The 18,958-nt window shown below is 45.9% G+C and overlaps 1 protein-coding gene across 16 annotated transcripts in view; it reads right to left on the bottom strand.

Annotated features, from left to right (window-relative positions):
- Nucleotides 1-18,958, bottom strand: part of LOC110530261 (disco-interacting protein 2 homolog C) — a 243,557-nt gene that overhangs the window by 15,122 nt on the left and 209,477 nt on the right. For 15 of the 16 annotated variants that reach the window (XM_036985856.1, XM_036985840.1, XM_036985844.1 and 12 more), the window contains 9 exons: nt 13,829-13,943; nt 12,948-13,087; nt 11,463-11,599; nt 10,948-11,156; nt 10,250-10,364; nt 9,521-9,722; nt 8,865-8,974; nt 647-727; nt 240-363 (listed from right to left, as the gene is read on the bottom strand). In XM_036985856.1, coding sequence (XP_036841751.1) covers nt 240-363; nt 647-727; nt 8,865-8,974; nt 9,521-9,722; nt 10,250-10,364; nt 10,948-11,156; nt 11,463-11,599; nt 12,948-13,087; nt 13,829-13,943 — 1,233 coding nt within the window. The remainder of the gene's footprint in view (nt 1-239; nt 364-646; nt 728-8,864; nt 8,975-9,520; nt 9,723-10,249; nt 10,365-10,947; nt 11,157-11,462; nt 11,600-12,947; nt 13,088-13,828; nt 13,944-18,958) is intronic. The other variant, XM_036985843.1, reaches the window with a different exon arrangement.

Genomic DNA, 18,958 nt, shown 5'->3' with positions numbered 1-18,958 from the left:
AAATTAGAATTCTACCTTTTAAATCTTGGAACACCCAGGGCCTTCTCTGTGTGTACCCTTAAAGATCAGCACACTCTTGTGGGAAGTGCTATACTATCAGAGAGATGTGGCTCAGGCCCTGGCTTGGAAGCACAGAGAGATTCTAGATTGATGAATGATAACTGACAACACATGACTGCTGGTGATAAACCCAGTGAGAAACGTGTGATCTGTGTGTCAGTCCCAGGCAGCAGCCGTACCAGGGGGGTAGACGAGCGCAACGTGATCCCCGTCCTGCAGGTGTCCTCGCTCCGCCAGCATGGTGGCAATCTTCTCTGCTCTCTTATGCAATTGGACACATGTCAGAGAGCTGGCTATTGTCCCCTGTGGTCACACACGCGAAGACACAGGCACATACACATAAGAGAGATAAGATGCGAGAGAGACAAAAAGAAAAAGGGAGAGAAAAAGAGAGCAAGAAAATGATGATTTACAGTTTTAAAGTTTCAATAGGTCTTTGATAGGGCTACTTCAAATAAAATCCTCATAGGGCTCAATACAAAGTGAGAACACTCAACTATTTCAGCTGCTACTGCTGTGTGTACAAAACATGTCAGGAGTCAGATGTGAACAATGCCAATACAGCCTTTAGCCAGGTCTCACTCACCCTGCAGTTGAGAAGTGTGTAAAGCACATGTTCCGGAGTGGTCTGGGCCCTCCATTGTAACACTTCAGAGAGGAAGAGGAACTAAAATATACAAAAGAAGGGAAAATAAAATAAGGCTCTGGCTGGATCACACACTCCGAGAGGAGAGGAGCCATTCTGCCTCAGTGTTCAACTCAGACAGGAAGTGTGTGTCACAAAAGGCACCCTATTCTCTATGTAGAGTGCACTACTTTTGACCAGGGAATGCATAGGGTTCTGGTCAAAAGAAGTGCCCTATATAGGGAAATTGGGTGCCATTTCAGACATCGCCTAGGAGAGAAAGGTACAGTAATTAAATCCCTGAGTACCATTGGCTAAAACATGTCTGCCATAATCACACAATCTGTTAGCCTATTGAGGAGAAGCTGTTACATTTGAGTAATTTAGCAGATGCTCTTATCCACAGCAACTACAGTTAGTGAATTCATCTTAAGATCGCTAGGTAGGACAACCACATATCACAGTAAGTATATTTTTCCTCAATAAAGTATCTACACAAAAGTATGTTGACACCCCTTCAAATTAATGGAATCGGCTATTTCAGCCTCACCCGTTGCTGACAGGTGTATAAAATCGAACACACAACCATGCAATCTCCATAGACAAACATTGACAGTAGAATAGCCTTACTGAAGAGCTCAGTCATTTTCAACGTGGCACCGTCATAGGATGCCACTTTTCCAACAAGTCAGTTCGTAAACTTTCCGCCCTGCTAGAGCTGCCCCAGTCAACTGTAAGGGCTGTTATTGTGAAGTGGAAATGTCTTGGAGCAACAGCTCAGCCACGAAGTGGTAAGCCACACAACCTCACAGAATGGGACCGCCGAGTGCTGGCGCGTAAAAAACGTCTGTCCTTGGTTGCAACACTCACTACATAGTTCCAAACTGCCTCTGGAAGCCACATCAGCACAATAACTGTTCGTCAGGAGCTTCATGAAATAGGTTTCCATGGCAGAGCAGATGCACACAAACCTAAGATCACCACGCGCAATGCCAAGTGTCAGCTGGAGTGATGTAAATCTCGAAACATGTTATCTGGAGTGATGAATCACGCTTCACCATCTGGCAGTCAGACGGACAAATCTGGGTTTGGCGGTTGCCAGGAGAACGCTACCTACCCCAATGCATAGTGCCAACTGTAAAGTTTGGTGGAGGAGGAATAATAGTCTGGGGCTGTTTGTCATTGTTTGGGCTAGGCCCCTCAGTTCCAGTGAAGGGAAACTTTAATTCTGTAGCATACAATGACATTCTACACCATGCTGTGCTTCCAACTTCGTGGCAACAGTTTGGGGAAGGCCCTTTTTAGCATGACAATGCCCCCATGCACAAAGCGAGGTCCATAGAGAAATGGTTTGTTGAGATCGGTGTGGAAGAACTTGACAGGCCTGCACATAGCCCTGACCTCAAACCCATCGTACACCTTTGGGATGAATTGCAACGCCAACCACGAGCCAGGACTAATTGCCCAACATCAAAAGCCCGACCTCACTAATGCTCTCGTGGCTGAATGGAAGCAAGTCCCTGCAGCAATGTTCCAACATCTAGTGGAATGCCTTCCCAGAAGAGTGGAGGCTGTTATTGCTAAAAAAAGGGGGACCAACTCCATATTAATGCCCATGTTTTGGAATGAGATGTTCGACGAGCAGGTGTCCACATACTTTTGGTCATGTAGCGTATCAGCAAAGTCAGAGCTTCATATTAGAAGGTGACACGCTGAGTTCTTACACATATCATTCTTTTAGCACAATGACCTGCTCTCATAACATTTCAAAATGCTGAATGCACTGGTTCAGTTGCTGAGAGAGACAGAGAGAGAGAGAGACAGAGAGGGAGAGAGACAGAGACATGAGCTCCATATTGGTGGCGCAGATAGAAAGAGTGAGAAATAAGAGAATGGGCCAAGCATGTCTCAGTTTATGAATTCTTCAAGGTTTCATCCGTGGGGGCAGTGGAGGAGTAAATAGTGGAGTGTAATTCATGCTTTTTGCAGTCTGGTTCTGTCATAGGAGCAGAGCACAAACGTCTTCAGGCCTGCTCTTATAGTGATGAATTAGAGATTCAGTATGCACCGTTTTAATCCACCGGGTCCAACTGCTACAGATAGTAAATCATGTTCTCTGTGATCTTCTACGCTGCTCTGACAACCAGATGAGTCCCAAAATGGCACCCTATTACCAGATCCCTCTGGTCAAAAGTAATACACTAATTAGGGAATAGAGTGCCATTTAGGATTTACACCATGAACTACTTCCTTGCTCTGGACACCCCAGGAAAATCCACCCACCACCAACCGTCACTTTAGCCTGTCTAGTTTTAGAAAAATGCTGTGAAAATGACAGCTGCTGAAAGTGCTTAGTTTTACACTAGGGCTCTTGCCATTAAGTACGGACAGATGTTGTCCTGTTAAAACAGTCATTTGATATTTCCTGTCTAATTCCATAGGAAGGCCTGTTTCCAACAGACACACAGAACAGACAAATTCCCTGTGAACCCTTGTCTGTTTCCCAAATGCCCCCCCCCCCCCCCCCCCCCCCCATTACCTGTGTAGTACACTGCTTTTGACCAGAGCCCATGTGGGTTTGTTAAAGTATTACACTGCATAGGGAATAGGGTGCCATTTGGGACAAATCCCAAGTGAGGGGCTGCCTAAAACTAAGTGGCTCCCGCCCTCCCTCTCTCTCTCTCTCTGCACTCAAACAAACAATAAGACAGGAACTTAGTCGACTCTGCCAACGCTGCTACAACATTGGTAAAATATGAACACCGTTTCCTGATGAAAACATCACTAAGGCACTTGCCATAAGCCCAGTGGATAATTCAGTAAAACCAATATATTCTGTTTCTGTTCACAGGAAACCATCCCACTACTGTAGATTAGGCTAGATCAGTTGGATTGAGAGAGGCCCAGGTTGTGTCCCAAAATGCACCGTTTTCCCTATTTAGTGCATCACTTTTGATCAGAGCCCTATGGGCCCATGGTCAAAAGTACTGCACTACATAGGGAATAGAGTTCCATTTGGGATGCATCCCCGATATTGTCAGAGCTGTGACAGCCAGGAGAGACAGGCAGATATGAATGGCAGAGGACTGTATTGAACGCTGAAGGCCCACCCCCTCCTCTGAGACTCCCCCAGAGTGCTCTAGTTAAGCCTGAGCCTGCCTGGTCAGTACGGAGCAGCACAAAGAGCCATTGTCTTTAATCAGCCCAGCCAGTCAGTGTCGGTCTGTGACTCAGACTCCAGGGCTGTGGATTAGAATCAGCACAGAGAAGAAAGAGCTTTATCTGTTTAAGCGTCTGTGATTCCAGAGCTTGTGTAGAAGAGATTTATCTGAAAAGTATCAGCTGTCATTATCAAAGTGGATATCAGTCTTTACTGTTATGTGACCAACTAGGTGGTGTACATTTCAGCAATATGAAGTTGAACACAACTATTCGTTATACTGGAAAGAAGGAACAAAACATGCTAGAGCAGCAACCATTCCCTGACGCAAATTCATTGATTGGGTTAGACATGGCCAGACTATCGAGCACAGGTTTAAAATCACAACATTGAATATTAAGGAAATCGAGCTACGAAATAAGAAAAAGCCATTCACACAGAGGACCTGATTTCCAGATGAATGAGCATGCAGACAGCCAGACCATATTGGTGCATTAAGGTGATAATGAGGGAAGCAGAGCAGCAGTGATTATTATGGTCTGGTTGGCATGCTGAACAGAACAAAGGAGCAGAGGAAGGGATACAGACTGATGGTTGCTAGGAGGATTAGAGCAAATGGAAAAGAGCATGAAGTCTGAGTCAGAGGATTCCAAACCACACCACAAACAATATCTGCCTTTCAAATGGAACCCTATTCCCCTCAATAGTTCAACCACTTTTAACTAGAGTCTTATCAGCCCTGGTCAAAAGTAGTGCACTATATAGGGAATGGGGTGCCATTTGAAATGCACTCAATGTGTCCCGTCTTCCAAAGGGAAAGTAAAACAGAAGAAATGTGAGTGTTGTGTTGTTGCTGTCGTCTGCCTTGTCACTTTACATTAGAGGTCGTACTGCCCAAGCGACTGCCTAACGGGGTGATTGATGAGATTTTTCAGCATGAGAGAAAGGGGAAATCAATTCTGTCTCCGCTACGGTACGGCTATGCTCACCATTGCTCAGTGCCACCAGCCAGGCACCTCACATTCCTTTATTAATAATTACTTTCCAAACCTCTGCCACTGGAAAAGGAAAATAAAGTGCCATCAAATCGAGAATCAGTCAAATCACATACATCTCTGTATTGACAGGGGCTTTGTCCCAAATAGCACCCTATTTCCTATGTAGGGCACTACTTTTGATCAGAGCCCTATGGGCCCTGTTCAAAAAGTAGTGCACTGTAGGGAATAGGATGCCATTTGCCAGGGTTGTCCTAAAGCCCTGAGGGAAATGTACTGTTTGATATTTCAAGGCAAATCTAATCAAACCAAACTAACCAAGACTACAATCCTTCCCCAACACGCAGTATACCAACCAGTATGCCGCTATCCACTACTCAGATATGAAGTAAGGGCTTAGATAAGCCAACATTACATCAGTCTGTGTTTGACTGGTTTAAGCTTCCTACTTCATAGAAAGAAAATGTTGATGGATAGTTCCAACACTCAGTGGAAACAGAAAGGAAGCAATGGATACAGGGAGACGAGAGGCCTTGTGTCAGTACCTAGAGCTATGATACAGGGAGACCAGAGGCCTAGTGTCAGTACCTAGAGCTATGATACAGGGAGACCAGAGGCCTAGTGTCAGTACCTAGAGCTATGGATACAGGGAGACCAGAGGCCTAGTGTCAGTACCTAGAGCTATGATACAGGGAGACCAGAGGCCTAGTGTCAGTACCTAGAGCTATGATACAGGGAGACCAGAGGCCTAGTGTCAGTACCTAGAGCTATGATACAGGGAGACCAGAGGCCTAGTGTCAGTACCTAGAGCTATGGATACAGGGAGACCAGAGGCCTAGTGTCAGTACCTAGAGCTATGGATACAGGGAGACCAGAGGCCTAGTGTCAGTACCTAGAGCTATGATACAGGGAGACCAGAGGCCTAGTGTCAGTACCTAGAGCTATGATACAGGGAGACCAGAGGCCTAGTGTCAGTACCTAGAGCTATGGATACAGGGAGACCAGAGGCCTAGTGTCAGTACCTAGAGCTATGGATACAGGGAGACCAGAGGCCTAGTGTCAGTACCTAGAGCTATGATACAGGGAGACCAGAGGCCTAGTGTCAGTACCTAGAGCTATGATACAGGGAGACCAGAGGCCTAGTGTCAGTACCTAGAGCTATGGATACAGGGAGACCAGAGGCCTAGTGTCAGTACCTAGAGCTATGGATACAGGGAGACCAGAGGCCTAGTGTCAGTACCTAGAGCTTTGGATACAGGGAGACCAGAGGCCTAGTGTCAGTACCTAGAGCTATGGATACAGGGAGACCAGAGGCCTAGTGTCAGTACCTAGAGCTATGATACAGGGAGACCAGAGGCCTAGTGTCCGTACATAGAGCTATGGATACAGGGAGACCAGAGGCCTAGTGTCAGTACCTAGAGCTATGGATGCAGGGAGACCAGAGGCCTAGTGTCAGTACATAGAGCTATGGATGCAGGGAGACCAGAGGCCTAGTGTCAGTACCTAGAGCTATGGATGCAGGGAGACCAGAGGCCTAGTGTCAGTACCTAGAGCTATGGATGCAGGGAGACCAGAGGCCTTGTGTCAGTACATAGAGCTATGGATACAGGGAGACCAGAGGCCTAGTGTCAGCACCTAGAGCTATGGATACAGGGAGACCAGAGGCCTAGTGTCAGTACCTAGAGCTATGGATACAGGGAGACCAGAGGCCTAGTGTCAGTACCTAGAGCTATGGATACAGGGAGACCAGAGGCCTAGTGTCAGTACCTAGAGCTATGGATACAGGGAGACCAGAGGCCTAGTGTCAGTACCTAGAGCTATGGATGCAGGGAGACCAGAGGCCTAGTGTCAGTACATAGAGCTATGGATGCAGGGAGACCAGAGGCCTAGTGTCAGTACCTAGAGCTATGGATGCAGGGAGACCAGAGGCCTAGTGTCAGTACCTAGAGCTATGGATGCAGGGAGACCAGAGGCCTTGTGTCAGTACATAGAGCTATGGATGCAGGGAGACCAGAGGCCTAGTGTCAGTACATAGAGCTATAGTTGCAGGGAGACCAGAGGCCTAGTGTCAGTACCTAGAGCTATGGATACAGGGAGACCAGAGGCCTAGTGTCAGTACCTAGAGCTTTGGATACAGGGAGACCAGAGGCCTAGTGTCAGTACCTAGAGCTATGGATACAGGGAGACCAGAGGCCTAGTGTCAGTACCTAGAGCTATGATACAGGGAGACCAGAGGCCTAGTGTCCGTACATAGAGCTATGGATACAGGGAGACCAGAGGCCTAGTGTCAGTAGCTAGAGCTATGGATGCAGGGAGACCAGAGGCCTAGTGTCAGTACATAGAGCTATGGATGCAGGGAGACCAGAGGCCTAGTGTCAGTACCTAGAGCTATGGATGCAGGGAGACCAGAGGCCTAGTGTCAGTACCTAGAGCTATGGATGCAGGGAGACCAGAGGCCTTGTGTCAGTACATAGAGCTATGGATGCAGGGAGACCAGAGGCCTAGTGTCAGTACATAGAGCTATGGATGCAGGGAGACCAGAGGCCTAGTGTCAGTACCTAGAGCTATGGATGCAGGGAGACCAGAGGCCTAGTGTCAGTTCCTAGAGCTATGGATGCAGGGAGACCAGAGGCCTTGTGTCAGTACATAGAGCTATGGATACAGGGAGACCAGAGGCCTAGTGTCAGTACCTAGAGCTATGGATACAGGGAGACCAGAGGCCTAGTGTCAGTACCTAGAGCTATGATACAGGGAGACCAGAGGCCTAGTGTCCGTACATAGAGCTATGGATGCAGGGAGACCAGAGGCCTAGTGTCAGTACATAGAGCTATGGATGCAGGGAGACCAGAGGCCTAGTGTCAGTACCTAGAGCTATGGATGCAGGGAGACCAGAGGCCTAGTGTCAGTACCTAGAGCTATGGATGCAGGGAGACCAGAGGCCTTGTGTCAGTACATAGAGCTATGGATACAGGGAGACCAGAGGCCTAGTGTCAGTACCTAGAGCTATGGATACAGGGAGACCTGAGGTCTTGTGTCAGTACCTAGAGCTATGGATACAGGGAGACCAGAGGCCTAGTGTCAGTACCTAGAGCTATGGGTACAGGGAGACCTGAGGCCTAGTGTCAGCACCTAGAGCTATGCTGGGTAGGCACTCTGCACTCTACAGTCCCATCCATCTACTTCAGTCTATCGCAAACACACCGCACTGGTCCCAATGGATCACTAATCCCTACATTAGTGCACTACTTTTAACCAGGGCCAACAGGGAATACAAAGGGAAACAGTGCACTACATAGGGAAAATTCCATTTTGGGACGGAGTTCACGGTACAGTTACACACCCTATTATTAGGTATCTCAGAGACAGAGAGCCTCTTAAGACATCCATCTATGAAATGGAAAATACCATTGAGAAATGTCTTTAGTACTGTGCATACTAAATATCCTAATGTTGCCTGTCTCAACAATCCTTTTAAACGCTTTGTTCCATATTAGTTCTGTAACAACACCAGTCTACCGATCCCAGGACATTTGAAGCCTTGACACTTGAGTCAAAAATCAGAGTAACAATACATCCTATTGGACCAGGGGGCGGTGGTATTTGTTGCTGTGTTGTGCAAGGCATGAGAGCAGAAATGTATATGGTCTGATCCATCCATATAAACACACAGATGACTCTGGGAGACTATAGATGAACAACGGCTGAACTACAGTACAACTATAGTGTTTACATATGAGGGGATCAAATTATAGTCGATGGTCAACTTAAACATGGAGAGTGTGCCAATATTCAACTGATTCATACGAAGTCCCAAATGGAATCCTATTCTCTATATAGTGCACTACTTTTGACCAGGGCCCATAGGGATCTGGTCGAAAGTAGGGCACCATGTATGGGGTAGGGTGGCATTTGGGACACAGGCGAATATTCAACTGGAAGCCCACAGTCCATGGTTTAATGAGCGTGCCGATGTAGATGGTGTTGATGAAAACCAAGCCCTCAGAGAGCAGCACAGCACACACACCTTCCTTGCCTGATCATTGTCTTCCATCTGGCCCAGGTCCCTGCCGCTAGCCTGGGCAATCCTCTTCCCCGACACCAGGTTCCCCACCATCACAGAGGCAGGCCCGATCTCTGTGGACAGAGGGATAAAGGTGAGACAACACACATACAGAGAGACACACTGATACAAACATGTGGAATCTATATCCCTGGCTGTGATCTATAGTGATATATACTAGCTCACATTGTGTGTGCAGTGAATTCCCCCTAATTCCCAGAGATTTACAGAGGCCGGGTGGGCTGAGATTGACCTTGTGTTCAGAGGCGAAGGCCACCGAATGGATGGGCCAATTGACTGGATGGATTCTACTCTGACAGAGTGCCTCTCAGACAGAAACCTGTGTTGTAAATTAACATCAGTACTATAACTATTGGAGAGAGGTGACTGTTTGGGATGTGTTGGATCAGATGGGACATGTTACAAGGCCAGACTACAAAACACACCCTGTACAGTCCTGAATAGTTCTACACCTCATCCAACAGAATCAAGAAATATGAAGATTAATTAAATGGCTGTAGATATCTCTATCACCATGTAAACTAAGGATTGCTATGAAACAAATGAACTATCAATCCCCCAGGCAGACCCACTCAGGATGGTGTAATATAGTGTCTGACCCGGTTGTTTCTGCCGGGGCTTGGGCAGGTTGGTTACACAGGTATGGGGACACATGAGGACGTTGCAGGGGTGCAGGGAGCCCTCCAGGAACAGCTGCTTGCTCTCTGACAGGTGGATTCCCCCCAGAGGGGTTTTAGGAAGCGTGTTGGAGGGGACCAGGGCCAGGCAATACACCCCCACCTGGTGGATCCCATCTATGGCCTATATGGGGAGGGAAGGGGACAGGGATTAGGGTGATGTGTGCCTCAAAAGGACTGCACTATTATATTGTATATGACAACTAGATATGCTTACAGTAGTAAAGACAGGTCATATTGCCTGTATGTGGAGGAACACGGTGCCAGTGTTTGTGAGGTATGGATGGCTAAGGAGCAAATCACAACTTCCTATTAAGTCAAATTCTCCCTTTGTCTCCATGCGTGAACTAAGTGAACATTTGACTTCGGTGGAACATGGCTACAGTCGTAAAGACGATAAACACACCAAGGCCATGTGTAATCGGATCAAGAGGAAGTGAACATGTTATCTTATTTGTTTTGACTGCAATCACACAGCTGGAAACAGCTTTTATAGTGAAACCACAGTCTCTTTAGTTATGGACAGGAGCCCAGAGACCTGGGTTATTACAGTACAGGGCTCAGTCTACTGGTGTGTGTGTGTGTGTGTGTGTGTGTGTGTGTGTGTGTGTGTGTGTGTGTGTGTGTGTGTGTGTGTGTGTGTGTGTACACCTGCAGCACTCTGCTCATCCACTGAAAGCTGTCCTCCTCTGTAGAGTCAGGTCTCTGCTCTGCCACCACCACGATCCTCTCATCATGTAACACAGAGATGGAGAACACTGCTATCCTGGAGAACAGAGAGATGGGAGACCAACCATAGAATTACATACAGAATGAGACCAACACCGTTAGCACACTGCTATCCCGGAGCACAGAGAAACAGAGAGAGGCAGGAGACCAATACTGTTACCACACTGTTAGCATTAGCACACAGCTATCCTGTAGCATAGAGAAACAGGAGACCAATACTGTTACCACACTTTTAGAATTAGCACACAGCTATCCTGTAGCATAGAGAAACAGGAGACCAATACTGTTACCACACTTTTAGAATTAGCACACAGCTATCCTGTAGCATAGAGAAACAGGAGACCAATACTGTTACCACACTGTTAGCATTAGCACATGTTAGCATTAGCACACAGCTATCCTGTAGCATAGAGAAACAGGAGGCCAATACTGTTACCAACACTGCATAAGCACAAACAGTCAATCAGCTATGATCACCATCATTTCTTATTTAATTAGTGTCAGGAGCTTTTAAAGTCCACAGGACTTGACCAAGAAATAGGGCCCAGAGGTTTTCCTGGTATGATCACACATGAATAAAAACTCCTGTCCCTATCCACAACTGATAGATGAACAGCTACCTCCCCCTGTAGACAAACTTCATGGGCTCCACAGCCAGGGCTGTAGCCACGATGTCGTCAGCGTTGTGCCTCCTTCCCCCCACCACCATGAGGCCGTCCATCTTGCCAGCGATGAAGCACAGTCCCCCAGGACCCACGAAGCCCAGCAAGCCTGTCCTGGTGAAGGGGTACTCACTGATGAGAGCCCCAACACTGTTCATGGGGAACACCTAGAGTACAGACATACACATTAGTTTATCACTCTCCTAACAAAGTGCAATACACAGAAAGTGATAAAATTAGCCCAATGGATAAATAAAACAAATGAATGAATGAAGGCATCACATAAGGGTGCAATTCCATTAAATGACTCTCTCTCCACTAATGGATTATATAGAGCACTTGAGGAATGTGGAAGGGTTTTTAAGAACTATTGAACAGCAGCAGTTGTTAGAGCCAATCCCCAGGCATCCTAACCGTCCCTAGCCAGGACCCAGGGGTAGCTCAGCCCACAACGCCATGCTGTTAGGCCTTACCTCAAAGGTGTTCTTGGTCATGCCTGAGAGACCGTAGTACGACGTCCCCGTGGCAATAGAACCCACACACAGTTCCCCGATCTCATCTGTTTTGCATAACTGCGGAACCCCATCTGGTCTCACTACACACATGAGAGCTGCAAGAAATCAAAAAGAGGAGGAGAGTGGAGGGGAAAGAAAGAGGGAGAGAGTTTTTTTAGTAAACAGCAGCGCGCGCGAGAGAGGGGTTTAGAGCAGTAAAGCCAGGCCCAGCTACCTCAATGATCCACATCAAGCCAAGTGCACTTCATTATATAGCCACTGCATTACTCTGCAGCACATAGCTGAGGGTGCACTCCTCTGGTCTGTGTCCCAAATGGCTCCATATTCCCTATTTAGTGCACTACTTTTGACCAGTACCTGTAGGGCTCTGGTAGAAAGTAGTGCACTATATAAGGAACTGGATGCCATTTGGGACACATCCCTTGTGTTCAATAAAAAGGTGTTGCGTCCTCAGGACCACAACACACTTCCAGGAAACCCCTAACAGAGAGCAGGTGAGGAAATGAGGTTAGGGTCACCCGTATCTGGTGCTGGAAGGAGACAGGTTAAGGGGTAGGGAGGTGGTAGGGAGGCCCGCGGCCCTGGGTCATGGCTGCAGGGCCTCTGTGTGGGTGGAAAGGTTCTTTATGAACTCTGTATCAGGCAGCCAGGCACTCATCTTGGCACCACATGCTGGGGAGGTCAGGGCCCTCAGGAATCTAGAAACCCACCACACAACCCCCTCTCTTCTTCGGTCTTTCTGCGTCCCAAACACCTTATAAAATTCCCATAGTGCTCTGGTAAAACGTAGGGCACTATGTATGGTATAGGGTGACATTTGAGTTACCCTCTCCAACCCTCCCACTGAGCCAAATCACAAAAACACACTCCCTAGGTTGAACTCTCCGTTGAGGAATGTTTTTTTATTTACACTTTTTATAGGAGGGCCATTTATATTTTCATTTCAGGGTCAATATAACTTCTTTATGCGTGTTGGTCAGTTATGAGGCATCGTCGTGAGTAATGCCAGGATTTTACATGGAAAACAAGATTCCATTTGATGGAAACTCTATCATATGACGTGATCTGGATAATGAACAACTTCTGCTTCATCTAAAAATATGGATATCAAAACAATCTTTTTGGGATAATTCAGTCATACATCAAGTAATGTGTGTGTGTGTGTGTGTGTGTCTGGTAAATTCAATGAATCTATGAACATTCTGTTTGCTATGCTGCTTTCTATCCTTGCTAAGGGCATAAATCAGACATAAAGCTGTGTTTGTAGTAGGGTTACACAATCTCCAGTAACCTTGCCAAAAATCCCAGCTTATCCAGAAACACCAGTTGCAGGTTACCAGACTTCCTTCTTATTCCATTCTGATGCCGGGAATCTTCCAACCAGGATTTCTGGAAACCTGGGAATATTGGGAAAGTAACCGGTATTGCAACCCTGGTGTTTACCTCCTGGCATAACAGTGCCGACATCCTGCAAGGTGAGAACAGACAGCTTCTCCTCAGAGTCCACCCGGATGACCCCGTGACTCAGACCCTGCATGGACAGTACTCCTCTTCCTGGGGGCTGGTTACTGTCGTCTGTCGGCCTATTAACAAGAAGATTACTTTATTGTCCATTTGCTTCATGACTAACAAAATAAATGGGTCTTCTGCATATCCCATTCACCCCGGTAGACATGCACATACAGTACATACTGTACACACGGAGAGGTTGGGGTCAGAACCGGGGTCAGCCACAGTGTAGCGCCCCTACCAACAAGCTCCAAAATACACATCCCCAAATCAAAACCTGCATCCCATTTAAAAATCTGCCAATTAGACGGCTAGGGATGGGGCTACTCCCTTAGTGGAAGCGGGAGCTCGACGCCCCCGGGGAAACGGAGGGCCATAAAACACCAGGACAACGCCATCATAGGGGTGCTTTCATTAATGGTGCTGTGTGTGTGTGTGTGTGTGTGTGGGCAACAGGGTAGAAATGGGAATTGGGTTTTATTGGCAGGCTGTTGATTAGATTTGCGAGTTTGAAGCTGTGTCCTGGAAATGAAATGACGTAATTGCCACAGTATCCTTAATGTCAAGATGTAATTTATAAGTGATGCATGTGGCGCACACAGTAAGCTTTTTACAGTGTCATAATCAAGGGCAGGGAGTTGACTTTTTTTTCCTGTAATTTGAGATTTAATTAAACTTGCCCTCATTACTGTAAGCAGGGGCTATTTGAAGTTGAGCTACAATAGATGGGTGGCAGCTATAACTGCCATAACCCACAGGACAGTAAACTTAAGAGTTTTGTATAAAAGTTCATAGTAATGAGTGTTTGTGTGTACCTCCTGATGGCTACAGTGAGGGCCTCTGGAGAGCTGGCACAGGGACAGATAACCTCCGGCTTCAGCCCCTTACTCTGGAAGACATTGAGGAATGCATCACACGACGAGACGGACCCTGAGAGAGAAAGCGAGAGCGCAAAAGACAACGAGGGATAAGAGAGAGGAAGATAGACAGAGAGAGGTGTACCTTAACAGTCAATGTTGAAGAACAAAATCAGACATCCTAGTGATACTACACACAAACGTGTTGAAAGACTACCTCATTCCAATTCAAGTTGGCAAGTGCTGTTTTTGAGTAGGTTGGAAGCCATAGATTTGGCTCCTGGGCAAGGGGAGGAAAACACCAATACATTATACCAATCTAAATACCAATCTAGATGTCAGCATCGTTTGATTCTGTGGATAACCGTTACAGCAGGTTAGTTGCTGTGGCAGTTGATTTTCTCCCAGCTTGCACTGCTCGTCTGCCCCACACCATAACCCTGTCAGGCTGAGCTCAGCAAGCATACTGTTAATCATCAAATGATGTAACCAGATTGTACTGCCCTCCGTTACCAGATCTCACTGCCTCTAAACCATTCTCACTCATTTGTTCCTTTCAATTATATTCTCTAGAGTCACATTTATAAGGCTAGCATTGGAAGTGAACAACATCACTCAATTGTTATTGTCGCCATAGGTCCCACTAGCTATAGTAACGTAGCTGTGGTAGTATATGTTTTTACAGCACCAGTGGTAACTTACTGTAGTTGTTCCATGACCGCTGCTTGGTCAATTATATATTGGCTACAGTATACTTCACTAGGCCATTAAATGCATTTCCCTAAAGTTATAAGATGACTTAGCCTAGATGACAGAGACATTCTATGAGACCCGCATCATGAACATAGGCTGCCACAGAATAGGTTTCAGTACAAAGTATTAGAGATCCTATAGTTTTCTATAATATTTGACCATATCTAGAATTAAAGTTTAATTGACCTAGGATGCCAATGTCCACTAGTGAATTATAGGATCTGTATGGAACAAGTTATTGGATTCATAGAAGACTGTCCTAGGTAGTGTCTAGTACAAGTTAGACCTACTGGATGGTGGAACTCTAGGCTTCTACTCTGACCTGCTGTCAACAGGTGCCATGACTCATGCACAACACAATGGTGTTCTCAAAGTTCATGGCCTGGTGTGAATAGAAAACTCTGAGCAGTGATGTTTCTGTGGTGTGAGTGAGTGAGGACATTTCACCAAAGAAATATAGACATTGTCATCCTATAAGAAACATGGTATAGAGGAGATGGACCCACTGGTTGCCCTTTAGGTTACAGAGAGCTGGTAGTCCCATCCACCAAACTACCAGGTGTGAAACAGGGAAGAGACCCAGGGAGTATGCTAATTTGGTATAAAGCAGACCTAACCCACTATTCAATTAATAAAAACAGGCACATTTGGAAATAAATAAGGAAATAATCTCAACAGAGAACATTTCCATCCTGTGTGCTACCTGTATCCCCCCACTAAAATCACCATACTTTAATTTAGACAGCTTCTCCATCCTAGAGGGGGAGATCAATCATTTCCAGACCCAGGAACATGTACTCGTCTGGGTCTGTACATAATCAATGGTAGGCTTCGAGGGGACTCCTACAGTAGGTACACCTACAGCTCATCTCTTGGCAGCAGTACTGTAGACGACTATCACCAACCCCAACACAGTCTCTCAGAGCATTCAGTCAGCCCACTGACACCCCTCAGATCACAGCAAAATCATAGCGTACCTCACTAGGGGTCGCGACCCCATGTGGGTTCTCCTGATTTGAAAATGAGTTTGTGAGAGAAAGTATGTAGACACCCCTTCAAATAAGTTGATTCGGCTATTTTAGCCACACCCGTTGCTGACCGGTGTAGAAAATCAAGCACACAGCCATGCCATCTCCATAGACAAACATTGGCTGTATAATAACCTTACAGTGCATTTGGAAAGTATTCAGACCCCTTGACATTTTCTACATTTTGTTACATTACAGCCTTATTCTAAAATTAATTAAATAAATGTTTTTTTCTCATCAATCACCCCTTAATGACAAAGCGAAAACAGTTTTTTTTATTTACATAAGTATTCAGACCCTTTGCTATGAGACTCAAAATTGAGCTCAGGTGCATCCTGTTTCCATTGATCACCCTTGAGATGTTCCTACAGTCCGCCTGTGGTAAATTCAATTCATCGGACATGATTTGGAAAGGCACACACCTGTCTTTAAAGGTCCCACCGTTGACAGTGCATGTCAGAGCAAATAAATCAAGCCATGAGGTCAAAGGAATTGTCCGTAGAGCTCCGAGACAGGATTCTGTTGAGGCACAGATCTGGGGAAGGGTAGCACCCTGGTCTTCTTCAACAAAGCAATACTCAATCACGAGACATCAAAGCCAGACAAACGGCATACTATTAAGAAATGCTACAGATGGATGGAAAGTAAACAATTAGCCAACAACAAATTTCACTGCAGTTGTGAAGGTGTAAACTTGGCAGTAGAAAGCCTAAACAGCAGGCGCTGGAACAGAACAGAAAACTGATGATCCATACTGTTCCGGAACAGAACCGTTCTTTTAGAAGCATGGGAACCGGTTAACAATGTTATTTTATGTTCCAGGCATTTTTTTCCTAGTCCCACAACAAAACGCCTATGCAAAGTTCTCACTCTGTCACTCAGAAAATGATTCCAGTGTTTGCCTGCAAGCAGAACATCTTTGCATGTGCATGTTTAGGCTACCTGCCCATCCCCCCCATGTTTAGGCTACCTGCCCATCCCCCCGATGTTTAGGCTACCTGCCCATCCCCCCGATGTTTAGGCTACCTGCCCATCCCCCCCGATGTTTAGGCTACCTGCCCATCCCCCCCGATGTTTAGGCTACCTGCCCATCCCCCCCATGTTTAGGCTACCTGCCCATCCCCCCCATGTTTAGGCTACCTGCCCATCCCCCCCGATGTTTAGGCTACCTGCCCATCCCCCCCATGTTTAGGCTACCTGCCCATCCCCCCCATGTTTAGGCTACCTGCCCATCCCCCCCGTGTTTAGGCTACCTGCCCATCCCCCCCATGTTTAGGCTACCTGCCCATCCCCCCGATGTTTAGGCTACCTGCCCATCCCCCCCATGTTTAGGCTACCTGCCCATCCCCCCCATGTTTAGGCTACCTGCCCATCCCCCCCATGTTTAGGCTACCTGCCCATCCCCCCCGATGTTTAGGCTACCTGCCCATCCCCCCCATGTTTAGGCTACCTGCCCATCCCCCCCATGTTTAGGCTACCTGCCCATCCCCCCCATGTTTAGGCTACCTGCCCATCCCCCCCATGTTTAGGCTACCTGCCCATCCCCCCATGTTTAGGCTACAGTACTGACGTTACAAGCTTGATTGAGATTGTTGTGGAAAATTTTATCCAGAGATTAAGGCAGAGACTATTTAATTGTATAATAGAAACATATGTAATACAAGCAGCTGCAAGAGAGATCTACCTCTGATTTCACAGGGTAGAACTCCAAGAGTGAACAGTTACAGTACATGTTCATTATATAGTGGGAGGTGATAATACAATCATACTGTTTACACAATAGTTATTTTATACAAGCAACAGTTATGGAACACAGTGGCCTTGTGTTAGGGTACAGACATACCAGGAGTCTATGAAAGGCATATCACAGTCCAACACAGAATATATTGAAAAGTAACAACAGCTCACCCCAAATTCTGCCACCACAATAAGACAGTGAGAGATTTGAAATTAGCAACAGAAGAATGGATTCACTTTTTCAATGCTAGTTAAGGACTAGCATAGGCTTAGTTATCATGTTTCACGTTGGATTTATTAACTACAAAAAGGCAAGACATGTTTTTAATTCTGGCCCTGCTCTGCACACACAAGATTGTTAGCTAGCTAGCTCAAAGGGCATTCAAAGTTCCTCTATAGAAGCCTCTCCTTCTATGTATAATTCTGTGGCATGTCATAAGATGCTCAGTGCTTCAAGCCTCCTCCTCCTCAAACCTCTCTCGCCCTCTTCCCCACCTGCAAAATTTCAGTTGCATCTTGCGCCATAGGCTAGACTTGTCTGTCCATCACGCTTGTAAACAACTAGCTTGCCTGCTCTATCTGCACTGATTGGTGAAGTTAGTTAATGAGCTAAAATGTAAAAAACTTGAGTAAAAGGTTAAAAAAAAGAACCGAAAGGAACGATATAAACTTACCTTTTGGGTTTTTTGAACCGGTTCGGACATTTATTTTGCTGGTCGGAACAGTGGAATGAAAACCTTATTTATTTTTTTACAACAATGACAAAGAAAACCTAAGAAAGAAATTGAGGAACCAATCCAACCAAAAACACAGAGACCCAGAAAACCTGAGCCTATACCTTCACTATGGTTAAATACTAAAACAAAACAGAAATGCACTACATAAAAAGAAAGAACAGCACATCAGAAATCAGCTCAACATAACTGAAAAATCCATATAATCTAACCACTTCTGGGAAAATAGGAACACACTAAACAAACAACATGAAGAGCCATCTATCCAAAATGGAGATGTATGGATAACCTCTCTAGGGTAGGGTGCAGCATTCGGAATTTTGCCCAAATTAAACGGCCTGCTACTCGGCCCCAGAAGATATGATATGCATGTAACTGGTAGATTTGGATAGAAAATACTAAAGTTTCCAAAACTGTTAAAATAGTGTCTGTGAGTATAACAGAACTGATTTAGCAGGCGAAAATCTGAGAAAAATCCATTCAGGAAGTATTTTATTTTTGGTTTTGTAGTTTTCTATTCAATGCCATTACAGTATCAATTGACTTAGGACTCCATTTGCAGTTCCTATGCTTTCCACTAGATGTCAACAGTATTTAAAAATTGGCTTCCTACCAAATTCTACCAATTACCGTTCGACAGAGCATGTATTCACCCTGAACACTCTTATTAACAAACAAACAAAGTCTTCCCATGCTTTGTTGATAAAAAAAAAGCTTGACTCAATTTGGCACGAGGGTCTGCTGTACAAATTGATGGAATGCGGTGTTGGAGGGAAAACATACATTATAAAAATCCATGCACACAAATAACATGTGTGCAGTTAAAATTGGCAAAA

This window comes from Oncorhynchus mykiss, chromosome 8 (genome assembly GCF_013265735.2).
Source record: "Oncorhynchus mykiss isolate Arlee chromosome 8, USDA_OmykA_1.1, whole genome shotgun sequence".
NCBI lineage: Eukaryota > Metazoa > Chordata > Actinopteri > Salmoniformes > Salmonidae > Oncorhynchus > Oncorhynchus mykiss.
The sequence above is the reverse complement of the archived record's forward strand: the minus strand, read 5'-3'. Positions and strand labels throughout refer to the sequence as shown.